The 25,922-nt window shown below is 46.0% G+C and overlaps 1 protein-coding gene across 1 annotated transcript in view; it reads left to right on the forward strand.

Moving 5' to 3' along the window:
* Positions 1-25,922, forward strand: part of FRMD4A (FERM domain containing 4A) — a 221,993-nt gene that overhangs the window by 175,324 nt on the left and 20,747 nt on the right. Inside the window, exons 14-16 of the mRNA XM_011968152.1 lie at positions 15,305-15,438; positions 19,835-19,957; positions 24,211-24,439. Of these exons, the coding sequence (XP_011823542.1) occupies positions 15,305-15,438; positions 19,835-19,957; positions 24,211-24,439 (486 nt within the window). The remainder of the gene's footprint in view (positions 1-15,304; positions 15,439-19,834; positions 19,958-24,210; positions 24,440-25,922) is intronic.

A 25,922-nucleotide genomic window follows, 5' to 3' on the forward strand; every position in this document is an offset into this window, starting at 1 on the left:
GGTGATACATATAACCCAGTATCCAGTTTGGTCAACTGTTTTCTCTCTTTCACCTCCTCATTAGATAGTATCTAATAATTGTTCCTTAAAAGCATTTTGAGAAACTAGTCACCATTTCAGAATTTTCTTTTCTAGCACTTGCCCAGTACCCAACACCCAATAGGTGTTTGATGCACAGTTATTGAAATTAAAATAAATTGTGAAGGATACTAGTAAGACTCCTGCATGTGCTGTGCTTTAGGAATCTTCAGCCCAGCACAGCGGCTCACACCTATTTGGGAGGCCGAGGCCGGCGGAGGTGGTGGGAGGGACAATGTGGGTATCACTTGAAGCCAGGAGTTCTAGACCAGCCTTGGCAACATGGCAAGACCCCATCTGTACCAAAAAAAAAAAAAAATCTTTTTAATATGGCTGGACATGGTGGTGCATACTTGTATTTCCCACTACTTGGGAGGCTGAGGCTGGAGGATCACGCGAGCCCAGGAGTTCAAGGCTGTAGTGAGCTATGATGGCATCACTATACTAAAGCCTAGGTGACAGAGTGAGACCCTGTCCCTAAAAAAAAAAAAAAAAAAAAAAAAATGAGAGAGAAAGAATCTTCTAATCTTCTATGTTCCTAGAGTGTACAGTACCTTGGGCCTTGCTGGTACCTCCCATAGGATCTGCCTCCAGTATTTTTTCCCAAATTCTACTGTAAGCCTTTATCACACTAGTATGGGACCTTTAAAGTTTGTGTCGCATCAGTCTCCTCTTGCAGTAGTGTCCATCCTTGTTATCTTTCATTCCTCCGACCCTCATCTGTACCCAAATCATAGTGTGTCTGAGACATGTCACAGCACTGCAAGAGTTCTGTGGTATAAACATTTCTGCTAGCTCCCAACTCTGCTAGGTACTATACACAGCATTTTAAGAAGTTATAGCCCCCGTCCCTGCAAAGAGTTTGTGTACTGCTTATTGATGAAAAAAAAAAAAAAGACATAAAATGTTGATAAACTGTTAGTAACTTTGAAGGTGGTTTGCCTATTTAAGGACACATAATTACCTTTAAAATTACTGAAGTCTAGTACTTGGTATCTGAGGCCTCAGATGCTAAAGAAATGAAGAATGTCATTGATACCTATTAAAGAAGCCAGGCCAGCCACAATGGCTCAGGCCTGTAATCCCAGCACTTTGGGAGGCCAAGGCGGGCAGGAGTTGGAGACTAGCCTGGCCAACATGGCGAAACCCCGTCTGTACCAAAAATATAAAAATTAGCTGGGTGTGTAATTACACACCCGTAATCCCAGACACTTGGGAGGCTGAGGCAGGAGAGTTGCTTGAGCCTAGGAGGCAGAGGTTACAGCAAGCTGAAATTCCACCACTGCATTCCAGCCTGGGAGACAGAGCAAGACTCTGTCTCAAAAATAAGTAAATAAATAAAAAATAAAGAAGCCAATATCCATATCTACCAATGTCCTGAGCCACGGATTAGCGTTTCAAATAAAAAAGTCAACATAGTTGACTGTAGATTTTGCTTCATTTTTATTGTTTAAAGCCGAGATCCATCACCAGATTCTTGACAGTCCTGCTGATCACATTGCAGGTGACTCAACGGCGATGATTTCAACTTAAAGCAATTGATTAAGGCTTGAGATCGGGGCCCTGAATCCTGCAGTAGTGATATGTGGAGCTGTCCCCTGTGAGACCCTTTAGACCTGTATTTAAGTGGAGACCCTTAGAGATGGTGAACCATCTGAGTCAGAGCTGTAAGCCTGTGATGGAAGAAAAGGAATGAAATCCCCGCCTCCTCCAGCACTGACTGGCATTCAGATGGGAGGAAGGTCGTGGAACTCACGTCCTGAATCCATTTGCGCAGGGGCTCAGTGCCTCTGTTATTGACCATTGGAGGGGAAGTAGGCAGGGCGCATTGGATTCACTCTGCCCTGTGACAGTCCCGTGATTGCTTCCACATTTGTAGCTGCGTCTATTGCTTTTGCTCCTAGGTCTTCAGGTAACACATTTCCAGAAGGTTCAGGTACAGTTTGGGAGGACAACTATGAATTCAAACCATCTGGTTAAGACATGTTCAGGGTTTTTTTTTTTAAAAAAAAAAGAATCCAAAATCCATGTTGTAGGAACTTGAATGGGTTTATTCCTTCCTTCCCATCTTGTATTACTTGAAATTCCAGAAAATATGGGAGGGGAGAAAAAAAGGAATAACAACAAAAGCAGCAATAATTGGGTGTATCATTGTAGGTGAGGACACATGGCCCCTTCATAGCTTGTCTGAAAGTGGGAAAGAGCCTAAGATTTGTTCTCAGTGTTGTTTTGGGGATTTGCCATCAGAAAACAGCTCATTCATTCATTCAATTTTTTGAGACGGAGTCTCGCTCTGTTGCCCAGTCTGGAGTGCAGTGGCATGATCTCAGCTTGGTGCAACCTCTGCCTCCCAGGTTCTCTGCTATTCTCCTGCCTCAGCCTCCTGAGTAGCTGAGACTACAGGTGTGCACCACCACATTTGGCTAATTTTTGTATTTTTAGTAGAGATGTTCATGATGACCAGGATGGTCTTGAACTCCAGCTCAAGTGAGCTGCCTGCCTCGGCCTCCCAAAATGCTGGGATTATAGGCGTGAGCCACCACACCTGGCCCAGCCATCAGAGAACAGTTCCAATTTCAGTGGGGGTTAGGAGAGTTAGTTTTTGTTCTCAGGCTTTTTAAAGAAAAGAGCACAAACCGACTTAGGAAATACCCAGTGTGCTGCAGGGACGTGTGGCTTGTTGCATTAACCACCCAAACGAAAAAATGGGACAACAACCTTTATTAAATGGGATGATGAGGCTGCTCTCGGCTTCTTGACTGGAAGTCTAGGGCCATAAATGACCCATTCTCTACAAAACTAAGGGATATGTTGTGTTTTCAAATAGGAATTTGGCTATGTGATTACTGAGATGTCCATTGAGTCATCTGCAGTGTGGTCAGCAAGATTGGGAAGAATCTGGTGATGGATCTTGAGTTTAAAAACTAGAAAATGAACCAAAACCCGCAGTCTGTCATTGTACCCTGGCTCTGATACTTTCCGTTCTGGGAGAAAACAGGTTGTGTTAAACGTGGGCCCGGCATTGCCTGGGATCCATCCACATTCAGTCCTCAGCTGTTGACACACTCCCATTCTCTGAATGCTAGCACTTCCTCCCATTGTTAAGGAAGTTTATTAATAACTAATGTAACAATGAGGGTGCCAGCTATCTGACATCTCTCCAAACAGAGAGGGGAGCCGATAGGCTCTGCCAACATCATGATGGCGGCTGTGTTCAGCTCAAAGTTCACTGCCTTGCGCTGGTATAAGTCACACGGCATTTTTCGGTTTTGTCTTCATCCCTTCTCTTTTGCCCTTCCTCCTTCTCCTCCCTATATCTCTCTTCCTGGCCTTTTAAAGTTCTCTGTTACCCATGGCCTGTGGCCTCTCCTTTTAGGTCTAACAATGGACAGGATTCCAGGGGCCTTAATTTTGGTCATAGCCTCTGCTCTGCCGCAGGGCGCAGCCAAAGTCGGACTGTGCCAGAGTTTGTTTATGCTGGACTGTGTGCCCGGGGAGAGCTGCGAAATCTCTTTCTGGGGAATGGATGGTTCTGGACGTGTTTGAGCAGGACTGGCCTGAGTCAAAATTGAGAGGGAGACAGAATCGTTATCCCTTTCTGCCCTTATTTTGGGGGAAATAAAAACAGTCATTTACACAGGTATATGTATGCCCTCAGGTGTTACTAATAAAGGAATATTTGCCCACTGAAGAGAACCAGGACCGAATGACAATGTGGAACCTAAATGAATGACTTTCCAATGATAATTTTTTTTTTTTTTTTTTTTTTTTTGAGACAAGGTCTCGCTCTGTCACCCTGAGTGCAGTGGCGCAATGCTAACTCACTCCAGCCTCAAACTCCTGGGCTTAAGGGATCCTCCCGCCTCAGCCTCCTGACGGGGTAGGACTGTGATGAAATTTAAATACTGAAAAAGAGATATCACTATCACTTCCCACAAGCATTTCTCTGTTCCCATTTAGGGCCAGCCTTCTGTTCCAGTACTCCTTTGCTGGGAGCACAGAACAAGGATGACTGAAATTCAGTTAATCTGCAAACGTTGGTATTGCAGTAGCCTAACAAGCTTGGAGCCAGAAGTTAGGACAGCTCCCTCATTTCACAGCCTAAGAAATGGAAACTGTAGGATTTACAAACCATAGTTTCAACTGGGTATTTTACTGGATGCTGCTAATTTTTGTAATTGAATGTTCAGGGTTTTTTTTTTTTTCCCTCTCCTCTCTCTCTCTGTTAAATTACATTTGCACTCTTCACCAAGGTTCAGTGAGCCATGGAGTCTAGCCAGAAAGCAAAGCTCTTCCAGAGACTTCCAGCCACCGTCAAAAGGCGCTTGCTTTTCAAAGAGCTTCAATTTCAATGCTCTCTGAAATGAACTATTTTATTTCTAAAATTTCTAAGCCTGATGAAAAGTTCTCCAAGCATGCATTTTTTCATGTTAAAAATCACATTTAATTCTCTATAACGGTCCCCAGAGATGACACATTTATCCCGCAGTCTGCAAAGTGGCATTATTTCCCGTGGTCTCCTGGGACATATTTTATGTAAGGAATTCATCACTGAGGATTTGTCAAGGAAATAAATATCTTTTTATCATAAAGAAGAATTCTAACCTCTTCCTCGTGTTTATTCCTGGGGTGTCTGCCAAAACTTTTCCTTACAGCTTCTACTGATCTGCTGGGAATATGCCTTCTTCATTTTTTTTTTTCTCTAAAGGTCTAAAGAGACGGGTTGTCATTTCCCTTCTTTAGTTCTGGAACAACAGATTCCTTTCTTCTTTGGAGCACTGTTGGCTTCGAATTCTCCCCTCCTTCCAGAGAGGAAAGCACCCCTTCTCTGTCTTCTGAAATCAGTGGCTGGTCGTCAGTATCTCCTCTGTGTCAAAAACAGATGAGCCACGCGTGGCTCCTGACAGCGTCCTCCGGGCAGAATGTACGCTCATATCCGGTGCTGAGTCGCCTGGGGTCTTCTGAACAATCGGAGCATTTCTGGCTCGCGGCTGAAAGAGGCTGTCCTTCCATGTGTCCGCCGGCCGGGAGAAGAGCTGCTGTTTGTGCTGCTGGCATTCCCTCCACATCCGCCCCTCCACACCCAGCTGTCCCCGGCTGGAGTCTGGAGTTCCCCGGCTAGAAGCTGGGAAACCCACAGTGACACAGGCAGTGTCTCCAGGGTCTCAAACAATGTCCACAGCATTGGGAAGTTCACTCCATAGATTTCCAAATACCCCCGAAAATGGCTTTCTGACTTGGCGTGAGTCACTCCATCTCTCTCTCTGCTTGGATGGGAATTGTCTCTGTAGGGTCAGCTCTTTTTATCTTCCTCGTTGGCCAGATTATTAGTGACCTAGTTCAATAAAAATCCTTTGGATTAGGATTGAAATGTCATAAGGTCGCCGAAAACAACAGGTTCTATTTTTAATCTAGTATCATTCAAGTAGATATTTTCCTCCCGATAACTGGGAGGAAAGATTTTTTGCTGGAGAACTGACCTGACACTGTGTTTTCTTGACAATATTTCAGAGACAGGCTTAACCTTCTCAGAGAGACAGTAAAAAAAGTCACCCAGCTGGGCGCAGTGGCTGACACCTGTAATCCCAGCACTTTGGGAGTCAAGGCGGGCAGATCACTTGAGGTCAGCAGTTGGAGACCAGCCTGGCCAACATCGTGAAACCTCATCTCTACTAAAAATAGAAAAATTAGTCAGGCGTGCTGGCATACTATAATCCCAGCTACTTGGGAGGCTGAGGCAGGAGAATCACTTGAACCCAGGAGGTAGAGGTTGCAGTGAACTGGGATCACACCACTGCACTCCAGCCTGGGTGACACAGTGAAACTCCATCTCAAAAAAAAAAAAAAAAATTTCAAGTATGTATGACCAGCTACAATCCAGGTTAATTACCCGGTCAGCTTCCAGTTGTGGGTTCTGCCTTCCACCTTCTACGGCAACTAGTACCTGTCTCATTCTTTTTTGCCTATTTAGAGACAGGGTTTCACTCTGTCACCCAGGCTGGAGCGCAGTGGCGTGATCATAGCTCAGTGTACTCTCAAACTCCCAGATTCAAGGGATCTTCCTGCCTCAGCCTTTTGGGCAGCTGGGACTATAGGCACTTACCACCACACCCAGCTAATTGTTTTATTTTTTATTTTTTTAGAGATGGGGTCTCACTATGTTGTGCAGGATAGTCTCAAACTCCTGGCATTAAGCAATCCTCCTGCCAGGGCCTCCCAAAGTGCTGGCATTATAGGTGCAAGCCACCGTGCCCGGCCTATTGTTGTGGTCTGCTCTCTTCTGCCTCCTGGCGGGCAGGTCTGAGCCCTAGATGTATGTCTGCTGTTCGTGTCTATCCCACAACACCTTGCACATGGAAGGGGCTCCAGAGGCTTCTGTTAGTCAGGTGTGGTGGCACGCTATAATCCCAGCTACTTGGGAGGCTGAGGCAGAAGAATCACTTGAACCCAGGAGGCGGAGGTTGCAATGAGCTGAGATCACACCACTGCACTCCAGCCTGGGTGATCCAAAGAGCCCCTGCCCTGCTTCCTGCTCTTCGGTTTTGATGCTTGCACTGTCATGCAAGGAGCCCCGGCTTGGGAGGCAATGTGACTGCCTTCTACACAGGTTTACTAGAGCAACCCAGCTGAGATCAAGACAGAAAGCTCCTACCCGTGTTGCGCTTTTATGCAAGAGGCAAAAGACAGAACAGCAGAATTAGACTCCCAGTTCAGCCTCCCTCTGACTCTGACCTTCTCTATGAAAATGGGAGACCGGGCGCGGTGATTCACGCCTGTAATCCCAGCACTTTGGGAGGCCGAGGCAGGTGGATCACGAGGTCAGGAGTTCCAGACCAGCCTGACCAATATGGTGAAACCCCGTCTCTACTAAAAATAGAAAAATTAGCCAGGCATGGTGGCGTGCGCCTATAGTCCCAGCTACTCAGGAGGCTGAGGCAGGAGAATCACTTGAACCCAGGAGGTGGAGGTTGCAGTGAGTCGAGATCGTGCCACTGCACTCCAGCTTGGGTGACAGAGCAAGACTCCATCTCCAAAAAAAAAGGAAAGAGAAGAAAAAGAAAATGGGAACGATGTCTCTGTGAGGATTCGGTGAAGTACAGCGGGTACGAAGCTCCTGTTTAGGAAGCTCCTGTAAAAATTAATTTCCTTACCCTTCTCATGAGCTTCCTGAATTGATGGGGCCACGGTGGGTGGCACGTCTGCAAGCATTCCACGTTTCCTTGCTTGTCCACTAAATGGACTTTCTCATCTACATTTTGGAGCTCTCCGAATTGGAATGCAGACTCCTAATAAAGGCTAGGAATAGTGGTGGGTTTCAGATGGGGCGTTGCTTTGTTGCCCGGGCTGGAGTGCAGTGGCGCAATCACAGCTCACAGTAGCTTCCACACCCTCGGCTGGAGCAGTTCTCCCACCTCAGCCTCCAGAGTAGCTGAGACCACAGGCATGCACTACCCTGCCTTACTAATTTTTGTTTTAATTTTTGTAGACACAAGGTCTGGCTATGTTGCCCAAGCTGGTCTCAAACTCCTGGCCTCAAGCAGTCATCCCATTTTGGCCTCTCAGAAGTGCTGGGACTCTAGCTGTGAGCCACCACCCCGGCCTCACTTTTTAATAGAAAGAGTAACTAGTATTCACGTAACACTTAATGTATTCTCACCTCTTTTCCAAGCATCTTCTAAGCGTTTATCCCTTTTAATTCTCCCCACTTTTGAAGAAGTGCTATTTCCATTCCCGTTTTATAGGGGAGGAAACAGACCTCAAGAGGTTGCACAACCTTCCCAAGTCCCCACAGCTGGTAAACGGCAGTGCTGGAACACACACCCAGCCCTGTTAACTCAAAACCACTGGTGTGGGCTTTTGCTTTAGAGGAGGCTACACACCAGTTTGTGTTTTCTAAAGAATATTCAGAATACTCATAAATCTGAGTGTTGCCTGAAACTTTACCAAAAAAATATATATATGTATGTATCTATATATATGTGTATATATATGTAGATATTTGTGCATTACACGTATCTTTTTAAAAACGTGTTGAGATCACCTCTGTTTTTCCTTTGACTCCTACACCAACTCCTTAGGCTTGGACAGCCCTTTCCAGGTAGCACTTAGCTACTGTTTTTTCAATCAATAAAGTTTGAAATCTCACTCTTCTACCTAGAATAAAGAGGTTCCATCCATCTTCTACTTCATTAATTCCAAAGACAGCTCAGATTAAACTCTGTTTAGCATTTGAGTTTACAAATATTTGCTTCAGTCTGTTGATAAGATGAAGCAGTAAATCCTTTAGGCCCTGGTTAATAATGAGACACACCCTTCCACCCCGGGAGAGGCTGTAGCAGTAAATGAAATGAGAGCAGAGTTGGCAGAAGGCTAGAAGTTGGGAAGGTAGAGAAAAGGGGGAGGGAAGATTGCACTGTGTACAGGATTCCTGTTGTAAAAATTGCAAAAGTGACTGCTAGCAGCAAGAGGGAACTGTCTCACGCCTGTCCATGTGAAGAGACCACCAAACAGGTTTTGTGTGAGCAACATGGCTGTTTATTTCACTTGGGTGCAAGCAGGCTGAATCTGAAAAAGGAGTCAGCAAAGAGTGGTGGATTATCATTAGTTCTTATAGTTTTTGGGATCGGCGGTGGTTAAGAGCAATGTTTTGGGGGCAGGGGGTGGATCTCACAAAGTACATTCTCAAGGGTGGGGAAAATTATAAAGAACCTTCTTAAGGTGGAGGAGATTACAAAGTACATTGATCAGTTAGGGCGGGGCAGAAACAAATCACAGTGGTGGAATGTCATCAGTTAAGGCTGTTTTCACTTCTGTGGGTCTTCAGTTGCTTCGGGCCATCTGGATGTGTACGTGCAGGTCACTGGGAATATGTTGGTTTAGCTTGGGCTCAGAGGCCTGACAGGAACTCTGAGTAAGTTCTTTATTGAGTAATAGTGTCTTCAGTTTGAGGAATCTTAGAGTTCGGTCAATTGGTCATTTTATAGATGGGGCCATGAGGTTAGTAACTCAAGGGCTTACACCATTTAATGGCAGATGTGTGATGAAAATCCAGTGTCTTTCCCACCAGTCACCCCCCTCTCTGTGATAGCAGATTTAGATCATTTAATTTTTTTTTTAATAGAGAACAGGTCTCACTATGTTGGCCAGGCTGGTCTTGAACTCCTGGCATCAAGCAGCCCTCCCACCTCAGCCTCCCAAAGTGCTGAGATTACAGTGGGATTACAGGTATGAGCCACTGCGCCCAGCCTGTATCCTTTTTATTTATTTATTTTGTTTTTTTGAAATGGAGTCTCGCTCTGTCACCCAGGCTGGAGTGCAGTGGTGCCATCTCAGCTCACCGCAACCTCCACCTTCCAGGTTCAAGTGATTCTCCTCTCTCAGCCCCCCGAGTAGCTGGGATTATAGGCGCGTGCCACAACGCCCAGCTAATTTTTGTACTTTTAAAGCATAGAGACAAGGTTTTGCCATGTTGACCAGGCTGCTGTCAAACTCCTGACCTCGTGATCCGCCCACCTTGGCCTCCCAAAGTGCTGGGATTACAGGCGTGAGCCACGGCGCCCAGCCCTTTTTTTTTTTAATTTCTAAGGGGCTAAACACAACCTCAGAGAGGTTTGCAAAAGCATATATGTGTTCAAATAACTGGAAATGGATAAATCAGCATAAGCCTAGGTGCTGATTTGAAATTTGAATTTTTGGTTTTGTTTTGTTTTGTTTTTTTGAGACGGAGTCTCGCTCTGTCGCCCAGGCTGGAGTGCAGTGACCGGACCTCAGCTCACTGCAAGCTCCGCCTCCCAGGTTCACGCCATTCTCCTGCTGCAGCCTCCCGAGTAGCTGGGACTACAGGCGCCGCCACCTCGCCCGGCTAGTTTTTTGTATTTTAGTAGGGGTTTCACCGTGTTAGCCAGGATGGTCTCAATCTCCTGACCTCGTGATTCGCCCATCTTGGCCTCCCAAAGTGCTGGGATTACAGGCTTGAGCCACCGCGCCCGGCTAGTTTTTTTGTATTTTTTAGTAGAGACGGGGTTTCACCGTGTTAGCCAGGATGGTCTCAATCTCCTGACCTCGTGATCCGCCCGTCTCGGCCTCCCAAAGTGCTGGGATTACAGGCTTGAGCCACCGCGCCCGGCTGGTTTTGTTTTTGTAGAGATGGAGTCTCACCATGTTACCCAGGCTGGTCTCACACTCCTGACTTCAAGGGATGCTCCCTCCTTGGCTCCCAAAGTGCTGGGATTATGGGTGTGAGCTGCCGCCCCAGCTTTTAGTTTTCGAGAGTCCCATTTCCCTGAGCCCTAAGGCTCTGCCCTGACTCAGTTTCTTCCTGGAGTCATTCTGTCACTTGAGGGCATCAGGGCGGGCAGCGAGAGTGAACCTCCGCCTCCTGATTTCTCCCTGTCTTGTAGCTTCTTTCTTTCTTCCCTTTTAAAACCACCCTGCTGGGTCGGGGAATGCCTAGTGGGCATTTGTGGAGGAGGTGGGAAAGCAGATCAACATCAGAGGGCATTTTGGACTCCCTCTCCTGATGCCCTTTGAGCTGCTTCCATGGAATGTTCCTGGTGTGTCCGTGTCACTGGGTACTCGGCCACCTCTTGCTTTAGTGGCCATGTTTGCCTAGTTGCAGGTAGCAGCCCACAGGCTCAGATCACACAAGCTCTGAGATCACACGAGCCATGAGAGCTCCGAGCCCTTGCCCCAGAACAGTGGATTTCCTTTAAAGACAAAAAAGGCAGTGGGAACCCTTTTTGTTACAATATGGCAGCCTGAATACATGCAGCAGGTTCACAGGGGGCTGCTTTATTTTGAGGAACGTGGAGTGCAATAGTGTAAGAATAGCCACGGAACCACCTTGACCCCACCTCCATCCATAGCTGCCCCAAAGACATAGCTGCAAACCCAGGGACTCAGGAAACATCATTTGTGAACACTGGGTTTTTTGTTTTTGTTTTTGTTTTTTGAGACAGAATCTCGCTCTGTCGCCCAGGCTGTGGTGCAGTGGACCAATCTCGGCTCACTGCAACCTCCGCCTCCTGAGTTCAAGCAATTCTCTGCCTCAGCCTCCCGAGTGGCTGGGATTACAGGTGCCCGCCACCATGCCTAATTTTTTTTTTTTTTGTATTTTTAGTAGAGACGGGGTTTAACCATCTTGGCCAGGCTGGTCTTGAACTCCTGACCTTGTGATCCACCTGCCTTGGCCTCTCAAAGTGCTGGGATTACAGGTGCCCGCCACCATGCCTAATTTTTTTTTTTTTTGTATTTTTAGTAGAGACGGGGTTTAACCATCTTGATCAAGCTGGTCTCAATCTCCTGACCTCATGATCCACCTGCCTCCGCCTCCTAAAGTGCTGGGATTACAAGCGTGAGCCACCGCGGCCGGCCATAACACTGTGTATTTTTAAAAAGTGGATCTCATAGAAGTATAAAGTAGAACAGAAGTTTCTAGAGGCTGGGAAGGGTAGAGAGAGTAGGAGATGGGGGAGATTTGCTGAAGGACAGAAATTACAGCGAGGTAGGAGGAATGTGTTTGAGTGTCCTATAGCACTGTAGGATGTTAATAGTTAACAGTAGGGTATTGTATAGCTTCAAATAGCTAGAGGGAGGATATTGAGTATTTCCAACCCAAAAAATGATCAATGTTTGGATGATGGATATGGTAATTACCCTGAAATGTACCAAAACATTACTGTGTACCCCATAAATACATACAATTATTATGTGTCAATTAAAAATAATTTTTAAAGAAAACACTGCCTAGTTCTGTATTGCTCCTTTCTAAAGGTAAACTTTGGACCTCAAGTGTTACACTGAATTGGGTACGAAGCTCTTTTCTTTGACTGATACTTCATTGAGCAACAGTGAACAGGCAGTTGCAATGATTTCTGTCTTTCTAATTCTACCGGGGGTGGGGGGATGAGTGCGTGTGCGCATGCGCGCGCGCGCGCACGCACACACACACACACACACACACACACACACACACACGTTCAACCTGCCCTAGTTTGAGGGTTGACCTGTTACAGGCTCAGTACAAAAGTGCTGGAGGTGTGTTATCTCGTTCAGCCCTTTATGAATTAAGGAGGGCAGGTAACACCCAAGGCCACACGTCCAGTAAGTGGTTTTGACTTTATCTAACCCAGATCTGTTTTACCCTTTATCCGCCATCCAGTTAATACTACAGTGGAAATCTGCATGTCCAGGGTAGGCTGGCTCAGTGACTTTGCAGAGACTTAACTTGGTACCCAGACACCATCTTCGCCCTGAAGTAACTCCCAGGCTAATGGCATGAAACGGAGCCAACCAGCATTAGCAGAGCCAACCAGCATTAGCAGATACAGAGAGGGGCTCTTGAGCCATCGAGTCTGCCAACACTTTCTTGCCTGTTTTCTGTGGCTTGGTATCTAGGCTAATTATTGTAAATGATGATAATTTGGGTAGCATTAATGAGCCCTGGAACTCAGGGCCAAATCTTAACTAATCCCATAACTAGCAACATGATCGTCTAAAAATGGTGTGCTTTACCTCCCTTGAGTTTCATATTGTTGTGATTTGTGCCATTCTTGAACACAGTTAATTCTTAGATTGGACTTAATAAATCATTATTTCCTTTTGAGAGGTTAGGCAGGGGTGACAGGGAAAACAACGAATTTTTCACTTGAGCTAGAAATCCTTTAATCTTCTTGGACCCAAGTTTCTCTAGGCCTGTTTTTTCAATCTAAAGTCTGCCTTCCTTCCAGTATTGTTTTACACTCTTATTAATTCTTTCAATGATGAAACAGAGAGTACTTTAGTAAATGTTCCTGAGTCTTCAAATGTGATTGGCGACTATTACTAACAGAACCAGATTAAGAGTCACAATGATTTAGCCATGTAACCTTGGAGGGACATACACTGGAGATCATTTAGGACTGGTAAGCACAGGGTGATTGGCTTATGGAGGGAGCAAACCTAAACCATTTCCAAAAGGGGAACCTGCAATAATGTCCAGCGATGTGCTGTATGAATGTGACACTATGGATTTAGTATTTGAGAACCATGAGGTCATGGATGAAGCTTTCTTGTGTCCAGTTGCATTCGGAGACCTGCAACTGAAGTATGTCAAAATCCAGGGAAGAGCTACAAACAATTCAGAGTTTGGAAGGTAGGTTCCATAATGGAACAACTTACAGGTGTTAGATTTTTGTTATGAAGAGGAGATACAACTGAATTACAGCATCCAAGTATATGATGTGAACATTTATTTGGTTGCTCATTCAAGCTAATATTTGTTAGCTGCTTTGGAGGCATAAAGATAGTATGTTTCTGCGGTGACAGATATATTCTCTATTTCAAGCTCGAACTGAGTAAGCAAGGGAAAGAACAAAACCCGTGTCAGAGTCAGAATGTTCTTAGACATTGAGAGTTCTTGATGATTGGGGTTGTAAGAGCCTGTACGTATGGAAATTGATGGAATACAGGGTTTTCTACTCAGAGACGTTAAATAGAAGAATAGTATATTTATGGGGACAATTTAAGTGAAGCAGAGCTGTTTGATGTCATGGGACAAAAGTTTTTTCTAGCTTTATGATGCTGCAATGCCTTTTCTACCATTGGAAGAAACAGAACTGTTGATTCTGGGAATTCTGATTGGATTATTCTCTCATCCATTTATAAAATTGTCCAAAAATTCAATTGTTTCCTATGGAAATACAGTTTCTTCTCCTTCCTACCAAAAGTCCTACCAAGGTTTTACTGGGATTGCATTGATTCTGTTGTTTAATTCATGGAGAATGGACGTCTTTACAACATCAAGCTTCTAATCCTTGACCACAGTGTATCTCTCTCTTTATTTAGGTCTTTAATTTTTCTCAGCAGAGTGGGATAGTTTTTGCAGTAGAGATCTTGCTCATCTTTAATTAGATTAATCTCCCTAGGTATTTGAAGTTCTTTGATGCAGTTGTCAGTGGCATGGTGTGAGCCCCTTGAATGCACACCAACTAACACCTGTCCATTTCTAACACTTCTGCTCACGATGGGCTTGCAAAGAAAAGTTATAATCAGCTTTTCCCTTTGTAGAGAGTCAATGTTCCTTTTCTAACCCATCAAGGTAGAAAAAGTATAATGGCTTCACTGCAGGAAACTTATTTCAGAATCCAAACACTGGCAGCCCAGAAATTACTCCTTTGGTCTAACCTAAATTCCTCCAGTTGGCATTTCAGCTTATTTTCCTTTTGTTTGGTTTGAAGTTTGCCTTCCACAAAGGCTTCCTATCTAGCACTCTGCTATTTGAATCATCATGTTTTAACCAGGAAAAGCATGTTAAAATATGTATCACTTTTATTAGGAGAATTTGCTCGATACAAAACATGAAGTTAAAAAATACAATAACATTCTAATTTTATTTTTTAAATATATGTGCTTAGGAAAAGAGGCCAAAAGAAAATGCACAGCAATGGTTATTTCTGGGTGATTAGTTAATGGACTATTTTTTACACATGTCTACATTTTCAGGGTTTTTATGATAAACACGCATTATGTTTGCACTAAGCAAAAATAATAAGTATTTTTAAGTGAACAAAATAACGTATTAAATATGTTTTAGGGCTGGGCACGGTGGCTCACACCTGGAATCCCAGCACTTTGGGAGGCCGAGGCAGGCAGATCTCTTGAGGTCAGGAGTTCGAGACCAGCCTGGCCAACGTGGCGAAACCCCATCTCTGCTAGCGTGGTGTGGTGGCAGGTGCCTGTAACCCCAGCTACTCGGGACGCTGAGGCATGAGAATCGCTTGAAGCTGGGAGGCGGAGGTTGCAGTGAGCCAAGATCATGCCACTGTACTCCAGCCTGGGTGACAGTGAGACTGTATCAAAAAAAGAAAAAAAAACAAAGATAAATAACTCAATATGTATTAAAATTGCTGGCGTGAGCTTTTCTTTCCCCCTTTCTTGTGTAAAGTCTATTAGAATTTGCTAGTAAAATTAAAGCAGGTATGTGACATATCTTAAGATAATCGAGAAAGATAAACTTCTTTTTCAGGAGGGTCCATCTTCCTGCCATTTCTTCTGACTAGCTATAAATTCCATGCAGTGCTGGAATGTGCTTCTCACAGTTAAAGCGCTGAGCACCTGTTTTATTTCACACTCCCTTGGTTCCTGGGGTAAATCCCACCTCCGCAGCGTGGGCTCCAGTTAAATTCATTAGTGGTCCAGATGTGTGTCCCCTGTCAGCTGGCCAAGTAACCCCACTGTTTATTGACAGGTTCTCAGGAATCAGATAGCTCGCAGTCGGCCAAGAAGGACATGCTGGCTGCCTTGAAGTCCAGGCAGGAAGCTCTGGAGGAAACCCTGCGTCAGAGGCTGGAGGAACTGAAGAAGCTGTGTCTCCGAGAAGCTGTAAGCCTTTCCTAGCTCATCCCGTTGAGATTGGTGTTGTCTTGTGATGTCATTGATCTTTCTGATGTCATTTGATCTTTCTGATGTCATTTGACTGATGTCATTTGATCGTTTTGATGGAAGGCAAGGGTAGTGATAAAAAGAGAGCCTATCTGGGTGGCGAGCACTCTCCTTAAACACAAATGTTGGAAACATCCAAACCTCTCTCGTGTGCTTTATCAGAGAAAGAATTGGAGCAGAACCACATTAGTCCAAATCCATTGCAAATCTTACGAAAGCAGTTTGGCGTGGCTGGGGAATGCGCTATGTGGTACTGTTAATATTAGCGACTTTTTATAAAGAATATGCTTAAAGGGTTGGGAAACATATGGGTTTTGGTGTCTGCCTTTAATTATTTGGAAAACCTAGTTTTGTTTTCAATAAAAGAAAAAGTCCCTGAACCCATCAAAGAATTAGTGACGAAGAACTATGACGACCAGTATGAATCCCAAGTAGGACCCCATGGGAGCCCCAGTGACAAGTCCTAATGATGATCCCTCACACTTGCGTGGTAGTTCAGAAAGCATCTCCTCACATGATAGCGCCTCATTGGTTATAAGGGCTGGCCACCATCTTCCCAAGATTTTGTGCCTGAGTTTATTGTTGTGGCTTTTGTTCTTAAGGGTATTTCAGACTTGTCTTTGGACATCCTATTGAGCAGCTGGTGGTCAACAAGGAAACCACGATCTCACTTGATGTATCATCACCTTTAGACCCTGTGATCTGGTGTTTAACTTTTCATTTTAAAAAATGAAATCTTAGCCTAATGACATTTTTAAATTTTATGCAGGCTGGGCACAGTTACTCATTCCTGTAATACTAGCACTTTGGGAGGCTGAGGCAGGAGGATCAGTGGAGACGAGAGAGTAGCCTGGGCAACATAGTGAGACCCTGTCTCTACAAAAAAATAGCCAGATAGCCAGAGGTGATGGTGTGTGTCTGTAGTCCCAGCTACTCAGGAGAGTAAGGCAGGAGGATCACCTGCACCTGGAAGGTTGAGGCTGCAGTGAGCGATGATCATGCCATTGCACTCCAGATTGGATGACAGAGCAAGACCTTGTCTCAAAAAAAAAAAAAAAAAAAAAAGCAAAGCAAAGCAATGCTTTCTCGACCCTATGTATGTGCTAGTCTCACAGAAGTTGCTGCAAGCTGCTGTCTATATTTATTTAAATATCCATTTCCACCTTCTTCTGTTTATTTCATGACTGTTAGAAGTGTTTGAAGGCTTCATGTTTTAATGCAACACACATGACTGTGTGTGTGTGTGTGCGCGCGTGTGTGTGTGTGCGCGCACGCGTGTGTGTGTGCATTGTGCACATGGGCACAATGGGGTGGGAGCTCTCCAAGGCGGGAGTGACTATGCACCACCTAACCTTACAAAGAGCTTTGCTGGTAAACAGTTGAGAATGGGAAGTCAAAAGAGGTTCCCAAAGTAAGTCAAAGAGACGTATACCCTTCCCCCAAACACTAAGGCCTTGCAGCAGGAAGAATGAAACAAGGGGCTGTAGAGTGAGATCACATTACATTTCAACTTGGCCTAATTATGGTCTGGATTGATTTAGACTGGAGCCTGCTCAAAGCAGAACCACATTAGTCCAAATTCATTGCAAATCTTAGGAAAGCAGTGGGCCTGGCTGGAGAATGCGCTATGTGATACTGTTAATATTAGCAACGTTTTTAGAAAGAAGATGCTTGAAGGATTGGGAAAAAAAAATAGGAGTTTTGATGTCTGCCTTTAATAATTTGGAAAGCCTTGTTTTGTTTCTAATAAAAAGTCCCTAAACCCGGCAGGGAATGCATGTTTGGAAAATGTAAGGAACGTGTCAGGGCAAGATGAGCATGCGTTATAAAAAAATCTCACCATCGCTCTTAAAAACAAAAGCAAAAGAAGGAAAACAAAGCTGCCACTTCTTATAATGTTAACACCAGAAAATGTAATTGAGTGGAATAAATAACCCAACAAGAAGTCGGTTGCAGGTAGATTTCTCCTGTGATCATTCCCTATAGTTAGTCCCACCATAGCCTCTTGACGCATGTGTAGTCAAGGGCTGGGGGGAAGTCTTGGTAAATCTGTGCTGTTCCTGTATCTCTCCCCTCAGCTCAGAGTATCAAGAAGCGCTGTTTGACCCCTGGGGGGGCGGGCAGCTAAAATGAGGGAGGGGGAGAGCATTTGGCAGGATATAGGGAGGCACTAAGCTGAGGCCCCACTGCAGAGTGTTAAATTACTTCTTCGCTATGCAGCTCTGGTTACACACGAAATCAGATTAAATATCTGGAGAATCAAGACTTTGACTCAAATACCTTCAAGTGGATGGTGGAAAAAAATCAGTAGCCTCATTTTTTAAACTACATTTTAAAACCACAAACAGTTTAGAGTTATAAATCCATGGCAATTTTAACAACTTTTCCCTCCTTTTTGGAAGTTTCTAGGTTTAAAAAAAAAAAAATCAAGTCCTGACAATATAAAACCCCCAATAGTTGTGTTATTTATAGATAGACTTTTAGGGAAGCAGATTAAAAAAAAGTTGCAGGATAAACACTTACCTACTTTGGAGACATTTGAACCACATTTTTTTTTTTTTTTAAAGAAAAAAGCAGGGAAGAAAATTGCAGAGAGTTTGATACTCAAATAGTTGGCCATTGTGCTCTGAAATGCTTACAATGAGGAATATATAGTCCACGGGGTCATTTCCCGGTGATCTGAACACAGCGAGGGAGAAGCAGGCGAGTGAGGGAGTATGCGTGCTTATGCTCATGTCACATGCACACACGGACGCACACACGTACACACGCGTGCACACATGCACACTCAGCACACAGCAGTTGGGGAAGAGAGGCCAGAATCACTCTCATGATTTGGATTTTCCCGCCTGCTGGGCACTCAGCCCTGGACTGCCCTGCGCAAAAGCTTTCTGTGTGGATGATGGATATTCCTGAGAAGAGCCTTCTGAACTTCCTTGTCAGAGCAGCGCCTCGAGTCTTTGTGCAGGTTCTGCGTTAATTTGGGATAGAAAGCCAGAGCTGGGCTTGGCCTGGAAGTGCCCACTGTGCCACTGGCGACAGATGCACAGTTGGTCCCACAGCTTTTTCTGGTCTCTGGAAGTGACTTCTTGCATTTGATGGCTGGCCTCTGCAGCGCGGGGCAGCCGCTGACTCTGATTTGATCATTGTTCAGCCCTGATACAACTCACGCACAGAGAGCCTGATTCTAATCTTGAAATCACCCCCAGATCCTTAGCCTTTCACCAGGATCACTGTCACCATGAAAGTCTGTCAACTAAATTCACTGTCCTTGTACCCACAACAATTAGATTTCCAGGGCCCAAAATATACAAAACAGGTGTTTTTTTAGTAGCCTTGTCAATGACTTGGATTATATGTTCAATTTCTACTATACTTTTTTTTTTTTTTTTGTAATAAACAGTCTCTATCTGTCGCCCAGACTGGAGTGCAGTGGCATGATCTCAGTCCACTGCAACCTCCGCCTCCAGGGTTCAAGCGATTCTTCTGCCTCAGCCTCCCATAGCTGGGATTACAGGTGCTCACCACCATGCCCAGCTAATTTTTCTACTTTTAGTAGAGACAGGGTTTCACCACGTTGGCCAGGCTGATCTCAAACTCCTGATCTCAAAAGATCTGCCCACCTCGGCCTCCCAAAGTGCTAGGATTACAGACATGAGCCACCATGCCCGGCCATTCTACTAAAACTTTTAAACCAAACAATTGAATGTCTTTTACGCACAGCCTATTCCTGTAGCATCTGGCCAGAGTAGATTACTACCCTTACTTGGTTTCTCAATCATTTATATATGCACTTTTCTGAGATTTGCCATGTAGATACCACTCCTCTTGTGAAAATTCATTTGAAGGAAACTTTAAACTTAGGTATTTGAGCGGGAGTATTTGACGCAGTGTCAAGAGCACGGGATTTGGAGTTGGAGAGACCCGAGAACTCACGGTGATGCTGCTCCTCACTGGCTGGGTGACCTTGCCTGGTGCAGAGGAGCAGGCAGGAAATATTTGTTCAATTAACGAATGAATGCAATTCAGGTTTTATCATGAAAGCCAAAATGGCAATTATGTTTACTTCACAGAAATTTACTTTGGAAAAAACTTTGGAAGTGCAACTATTCTACGTAAGAGACATTGTTAGAGAAATGAAATTTCATTTCTGGAAATCTTATTTAGGCAAAGTGCTTAATGTGAATATTTCTAGCATAGGCGTTGACCTGTACCAAAGTGCATGCATGCATTGGTATGTGCGTATGAGCGCGCGCGCGTGTGTGTGTGTGTTCTAGAAAACAGACCCGCCCCACTCTGATTTATGCTCACTCCAAATGCCATGTCACATATGCAGGAGCTCACGGGCAAGCTGCCAGTTGAATATCCCCTGGATCCAGGGGAGGAACCACCCATTGTTCGGAGAAGAATAGGAACAGCTTTCAAGCTGGATGAACAGAAAATCCTGCCCAAAGGAGAGGTGCGTCCGTCCTTTCTGTTGTTGGATTCTCTCACGTTATCCTTCCTTTTCCCCTTGGTGAGGCCTCCCAGGTTTTCCGTAACAATTTCTTCATTTCCGCCCAATGCCAGTATTTTCGCTCATATGTTTTCTTGAGTGAGCTGGCTGTTCGGTATGTGCTTCCCCTCGCTAGGAGTAGTTTGCTTGCATTCGCAGGCATCTGGGTGTCTGTCGAAGTTGCTTGTCTGACCTTGTGGGCCTAGTGCAAGCAGCCACGTTGAGCTTGGGGAGAACATTCCAGTAGCATTCACGTGTATTTGGCTTTGTAATGGCCTCTCAGCCCTCAGTGACTCAGAGCCAAGCTTGATGCCTGATCTGTGGAAGAAAAGCTGCCGAGAGAAGGAAAACTTAGGCCATGGCATCAGGTGCAAGGGTAGGTTGACTGGGGAGAGATCAGTAGGGTCCACCGCCCCGTGGTCGTAGCCTCCCCTGGCTACTCACGTCCCTCCAAGAATGTGTGCAGGATGCTTGGGCGGCCCTGGCCTTGTTTGTCTGTGTTTGGAGAAGCTACGTCCATCCTTTGGACCGAACACGGGCGAAGTTGGGGCTGGAGACTTCAGATTTGGGGAGAAAACAAACAAACAAACAGTAAATGATGAGTTGATGGGTGCTGACAAGTTGATGGGTGCTGACGAGTTGATGGGTGCAGCACAGCAACATGGCACAAGTATACATATGTAACAAACGTGCACGTTATGCACATGTACCCTAGAACTTAAAGTATAATAATAATAAATATATATATATATATAGTATTTTAAGAGAAAATAAAACATGTCACAGAAAAAAAAAAAAAAGACTTGAATCTCCGGCTGGTTACTGAGAATCCAGCCTCAGGCCAAGAGAAAGTAAAGGCCAGGTATACCCTCAGGCCCTGGGCCCCTGCCCAGGAAATGCTTTCCCAGATTTCTTCTGAAGGAAGTTACTAATTAACATGCTCTTGAACAGAGGCCTTAAAAGGTCAGGACTTAAAGCCAGGGGAAAGAGGAATGCTGTATATTTTTAGTCTTTTGAGAAAGTGATTGGGAGAAACGGACACCTGGGGTAGGTAGGATTAGGGTGAGGGTGAAATCAGAGAGGGACCCAAGTGCTTGTGGCCCCATCTAAGTGTTAGAGGAATCTCCTGAGATCTGCAGTGGCAGGTCCCTGGGACACTGGTAGACACACCAGTCTGCTTCAATGAAAACTAAAGGTCTTGTAGCCGGGCGTGGTGGCTCACGCCTTTTGCTGCAAAATTCCAGCACTTTGGGAGGCCAGGGTGGGCAGATCACTTGAGGTCAGGAGTTCGAGACCAGCCTGGCCAACATGGTGCAAACCCCATCTCTACCAAAAAAATACAAACATTAGTCAGGCTTGGTGGTGTGTGCCTATAGTCCCAGCTACTCAGAGGCTTAGGCAAGAATCGCTTGAACCCAGGAGATGGAGGTCGCAGTGAGCCAAGGTTGCACCACTGTACTCCAGCCTGGGTGACAGACTGAGACCCTGTCTCAAAAACAAACAAAAACAACAAAAAATTAAAGCTCAGTTAGGCAGTTCCTGGTCTGTAAAATGGAGCTCGTAGCCCTTACTTCTTTGGGTGTCCCTAGGATTGAATGAGCCAGTGTATGTAAAACACGCCGCTCAGGATTTGGCACTTGTGATGCTCAGCAAACAGTTGCTTGTAGGGGAGATGAAATCTCAAAGGAGGGGTGCTGCGGGAACTGCGGGGGACGGAGGATGGGATTGAGGTCAGGCATTTCCAAATCCTGCTGGTCATCAGAGCCGCCCTAGGGAGGAACTTCAGCTCCCCCTGTTGCTGGGCAGATACTTGGCCCTTAAGCTTTAAAAAGGGACCCCGCTTTTAGGTAGTTTCCCCAACACTCTCCTTGGTCTTCCCAGAGTCCCACTACACCTTCCACGCTTCTCAGTACCGTGTGACTTTAGCTCCCTGAGAATGCCCTAGCCATGTGCTTCCTTGCCTGTCCCCACACATGATCTTTCCTAAGTTCGTAAAAGGAACCAGCACAGGAGCAGCTGGCGTTCTGCAAGGTTCCTCTGAGAAGCATGAGACGGTCACCTGGTCTCTGCTGTGGCTCCTGGAAATGCACTTTGCTTCCCTATTCATGTAACAGGCAGACATTTGCATGGACAGGGCATTCAGCCTTGGACTTGTCTTAGTTTAAATAGTGAGAATTTGTCCTGGGCTCCCCCACAAAACTCTGAATCAGTGTCTGGCGCCAGGGCCATTGTAACAGCTCAGAAACAGCTGCCCTGGGGAGCCCAAACTCACAGAACAATCTTTGTCCCTTGGTGACTTGCCTATTTCAAGACCCCAGGCGGGAGTCCATGTCGATATTCTTGTCCCTCTGAGAGAACAGTGCAGCCAGCCTTGGCAGGATTCAGGAGTTTATTAACTCCAAAATAGTTCCCTTTAACCTTCACCTTTTCCTCTCGCTGTTTGTTCCCACTCCCTTTAGGCTTAAAGTGCTCAAAAGTCAATGAGATCAGGCAAAGAACTTCTCCTTGATGGCAGTCTCCAGCATGGTGCATTGTGCCAGGAGGCAAGGATATTTTACTGAGCCACCAAACAGGAAGATCTGTTGATTCTAGCCAACAGTTGATCTCCTCCTATTTGGCTAGATCAGTTCCCATCAAATGTCAGCATGTCTGTGAATTTCCTAGGGCAAGATGTGTGCTCTCTCCCTGGCCTTGAGAAGCTGCCGATGCATTTGTCCTGGGTTTACTAGCTGTGGGGTTAGGCAAACATTCTACCTCTCCTGCAGGCTCCCAAGTATGCCCACCTTGCAGGACCCTGTCAGTGAGACAGCTCACTGCTCAAAATCTCAACCAACAAGGTGCTGTGTAGAGCTAGCTGTCATCCAGAGGGGTTTTACTAGGGAAGAGAGGAAATAGAAAAATGAACAATCTGACACTTTGCAGGGGATTCTACATTCACCCCCCAAATCCTCACGCACACATGCACGAGCTGCCTCGCCCCATCCCTCAGCAGCTGGTGTACATGCATCTGCAGAGGAGAGGCTTGGTCAGCACAGAGGACAACAGCAAACATGCTGTCTAGGTGTCATCCGCTAGGTCTACCAGGCATTTTTGACAGCCACAGCTTCATTCTTCCCAGTCCCCAAACTCTGAGGAGAATCTCATCCATCTGTACTTCTTGGCAAAAGGAAGGATGGAGGTGGGAGGGAGCTACAATAAAAAAAGGGGAAGGACATTAATGAGCTGGGCGGGGGTGGGGGTGGGGGTGGGTGGGAGGGGGACTGCCACCACCACCACCACCACCCACTGTCCATCCATGCCCCTTGAAGGGCCCAGGTGTAGCCCAGCAGAGTATCCATGAATAGGCAGATGGGGAAGGGACAGTCAGAGCTTGCAAAATGAGCTCCCAAGGCCGGGCGTGGTGGCTCACACCTGTAATCCCAGCACTTTGGGAGGCCAAGGTGGAAGGATAGCCTGAAGTCAGGAGTTTGAGACCAGCCTGGCCAAAATGGTGAAACCCCATCTCTACTAAAAATACAAAAATTAGCTGGGTATGGTGGCAGGTGCCTATAATCTCATCCGCTTGGGAGGCTGAGGCAGGAGAATCGTTTGAACCTGGGAGGCGGAGGTTACAGTGAGCAGAGATTGCACCACTGCACTCCAGCCTGGGTGACAGAGCAAGATCCATCTAAAAAAAAAAGAACTCCCGAAAGACACGCGGGTGAGTGGGGATACGGGGAAAGACAAGATGCATGAGTCAGAGGCCCGTGCATTGGCTTCATGTGTGTGAGTTCCTTGGTAGCAAGTCCACAGAGAAGAATGACATAAAGAAACTAAAAATCATGCTGCATCCTACATCCAAAATGGAAAGGAAGTGGCAACCAAATGGGCTGTGACTCTCCACAAAGGCTTTGGTTTGTCTTAATGAACCTTGCTGGAGACAGTCAAACACAGCCAAGCGATCCCTAGACCTGCGTGTGGAAACTCTGTTCTCAGTGATGGTGACAGTGTTCAGACCAACACTTATCTCCGGAAAGTAACAGGAGCAAGGGTTACAACAGTGGGTGTGTCTGGGGACTTCAGTGGATGAAGATTTTAGGAGTGGAGCTACTTTTAAGAGTGTCTCCCAAGGAACTGAGCTTGCCTTGGGGAGGGGACAGGGACCTTGGGGAGGGAAGGATGAGTGTCTCCCTGCTCAGCATCCCCAGTAACACAAACCGGCGCTTTCCCTTCCACAGGAAGCTGAGCTGGAACGCCTGGAACGAGAGTTTGCCATTCAGTCCCAGATTACAGAGGCTGCCCGCCGCCTAGCCAGTGATCCCAACGTCAGCAAAAAACTGAAGAAACAAAGGAAAACCTCGTATCTGAATGCACTGAAGAAACTGCAAGAGATTGAAAATGCGATCAATGAGAACCGCATCAAGTCTGGAAAGAAACCCACCCAGAGGGCTTCGCTGATCATAGACGGTCAGTGCCAACTGGGCTGTCCCCACCCCACTCCCACGCCCGGGCCCCGGGAACCAGACGTCAGGTCCCACAAGTGGCCCCTGCATGACCTGAGCAGCCACCTAACTGCCCACTGCCTTCATTTGTCCATCCATAAAATGAAGCGAGTAAGGCCTGATCCCACGTGAGAGAAACCAAGTGGATGCAGACGCAGAGGAAGGGATTGTATGAATCAAACTGTTGGTATCACTGTTGGCTTCCTCCCTGGGAGAACCTGCAGCCAGGAGCTAGCATTCTTCTCAGCCCTCACTGTGAACTGAGCTGAGTTGACTAGGCTAGCCCAGGCTCTGACACTCAGGGACCTGAGCGCCTCTACTCAATCTGGAAGGACAGGTAGGGCTGGGGTGCACAGCAGCAGTGATCCCTCTCTTCGAGCAGCCTCTGCCAACCTGCTGGCCCCTGTACTTCCAGGGGCCTCCTATCCCAAGAGCTGAGGCTTGGGGAGACTGGACCATCTGATTGTCTGGAACCCTGAGCTCCAGTCAGGGGCAGGGAATTTGGGTGATGACCTTTGGTAAACTGTAGAAGGAAATCCCCCAGTATCCACCCACAAAGCATCAAATCCCCTAAACTGTTAGAATCCTTCTTGTCTAAGTCAGTGAATTATTGAAAATATAAATCAAGCTTTCCTCCAAGTGTATGCATATTTAAAGACAGACACTAGAAAGACAGAAAGTTGAATAGTGGTTACTATGGGGATGAGGGCACAGGCGAATGAGGAGTTAATGCTTAATGGATACAGAGTTTCAGTCTGGAAAAATGAAAATATTATTCAAACAGAAGATGGATGGTGGTGATGGTTGCACAACAGTGTGAATGTAGTTAATGTCAATGAACTGTACACTTAAAAATAGTTGGCCGGGCGCAGTGGCTCAAGCCTGTAATTCCAGCACTTTGGGAGGCCGAGATGGGTGGATCACAAGGTCACGAGATCGAGACCATCCTGGCTAACATGGTGAAACCCCGTCTCTACTAAAAAATACAAAAAAACTAACCGGGCAAGGTGGCGGGCGCCTGTAGTCCCAGCTACTCGGGAGGTTGAGGCAGGGGGATGGCATAAACCCGGGAGGCAGAGCTTGCAGTGAGCTGAGATCCGGCCACTGCACTTCAGCCTGGGCGACAGAGCAAGACTCCGTCTCAAAAAAAAAAAAAAAAAAAGTTAAGCTGGGACTGGGCGCAGTGGCTCACACACCTGTAATCCCAACACTTCAGGAGGTCAAGGCGGGTGGATCACCTGAGGTCGGGAGTTCAAGACCAGCCTGACAAACATGGAGAAACCCTGTCTTTACTAAAAATACAAAAATTAGCCAGGTGTGGTGGTGCATACCTGTAATCCCAGCTACTCAGGAGGCCGAGGCAGGAAAATCACATGAACACGGGGGGCGGAGGTTGCAGTGAGCTAAGATGGTGCTCGTGCCATTGCACTCCAGCCTTGGCAGCAAGA

Source organism: Mandrillus leucophaeus, unplaced genomic scaffold (assembly GCF_000951045.1).
Source record: "Mandrillus leucophaeus isolate KB7577 unplaced genomic scaffold, Mleu.le_1.0 Scaffold83, whole genome shotgun sequence".
NCBI classification, from domain to species: Eukaryota; Metazoa; Chordata; class Mammalia; order Primates; family Cercopithecidae; genus Mandrillus; species Mandrillus leucophaeus.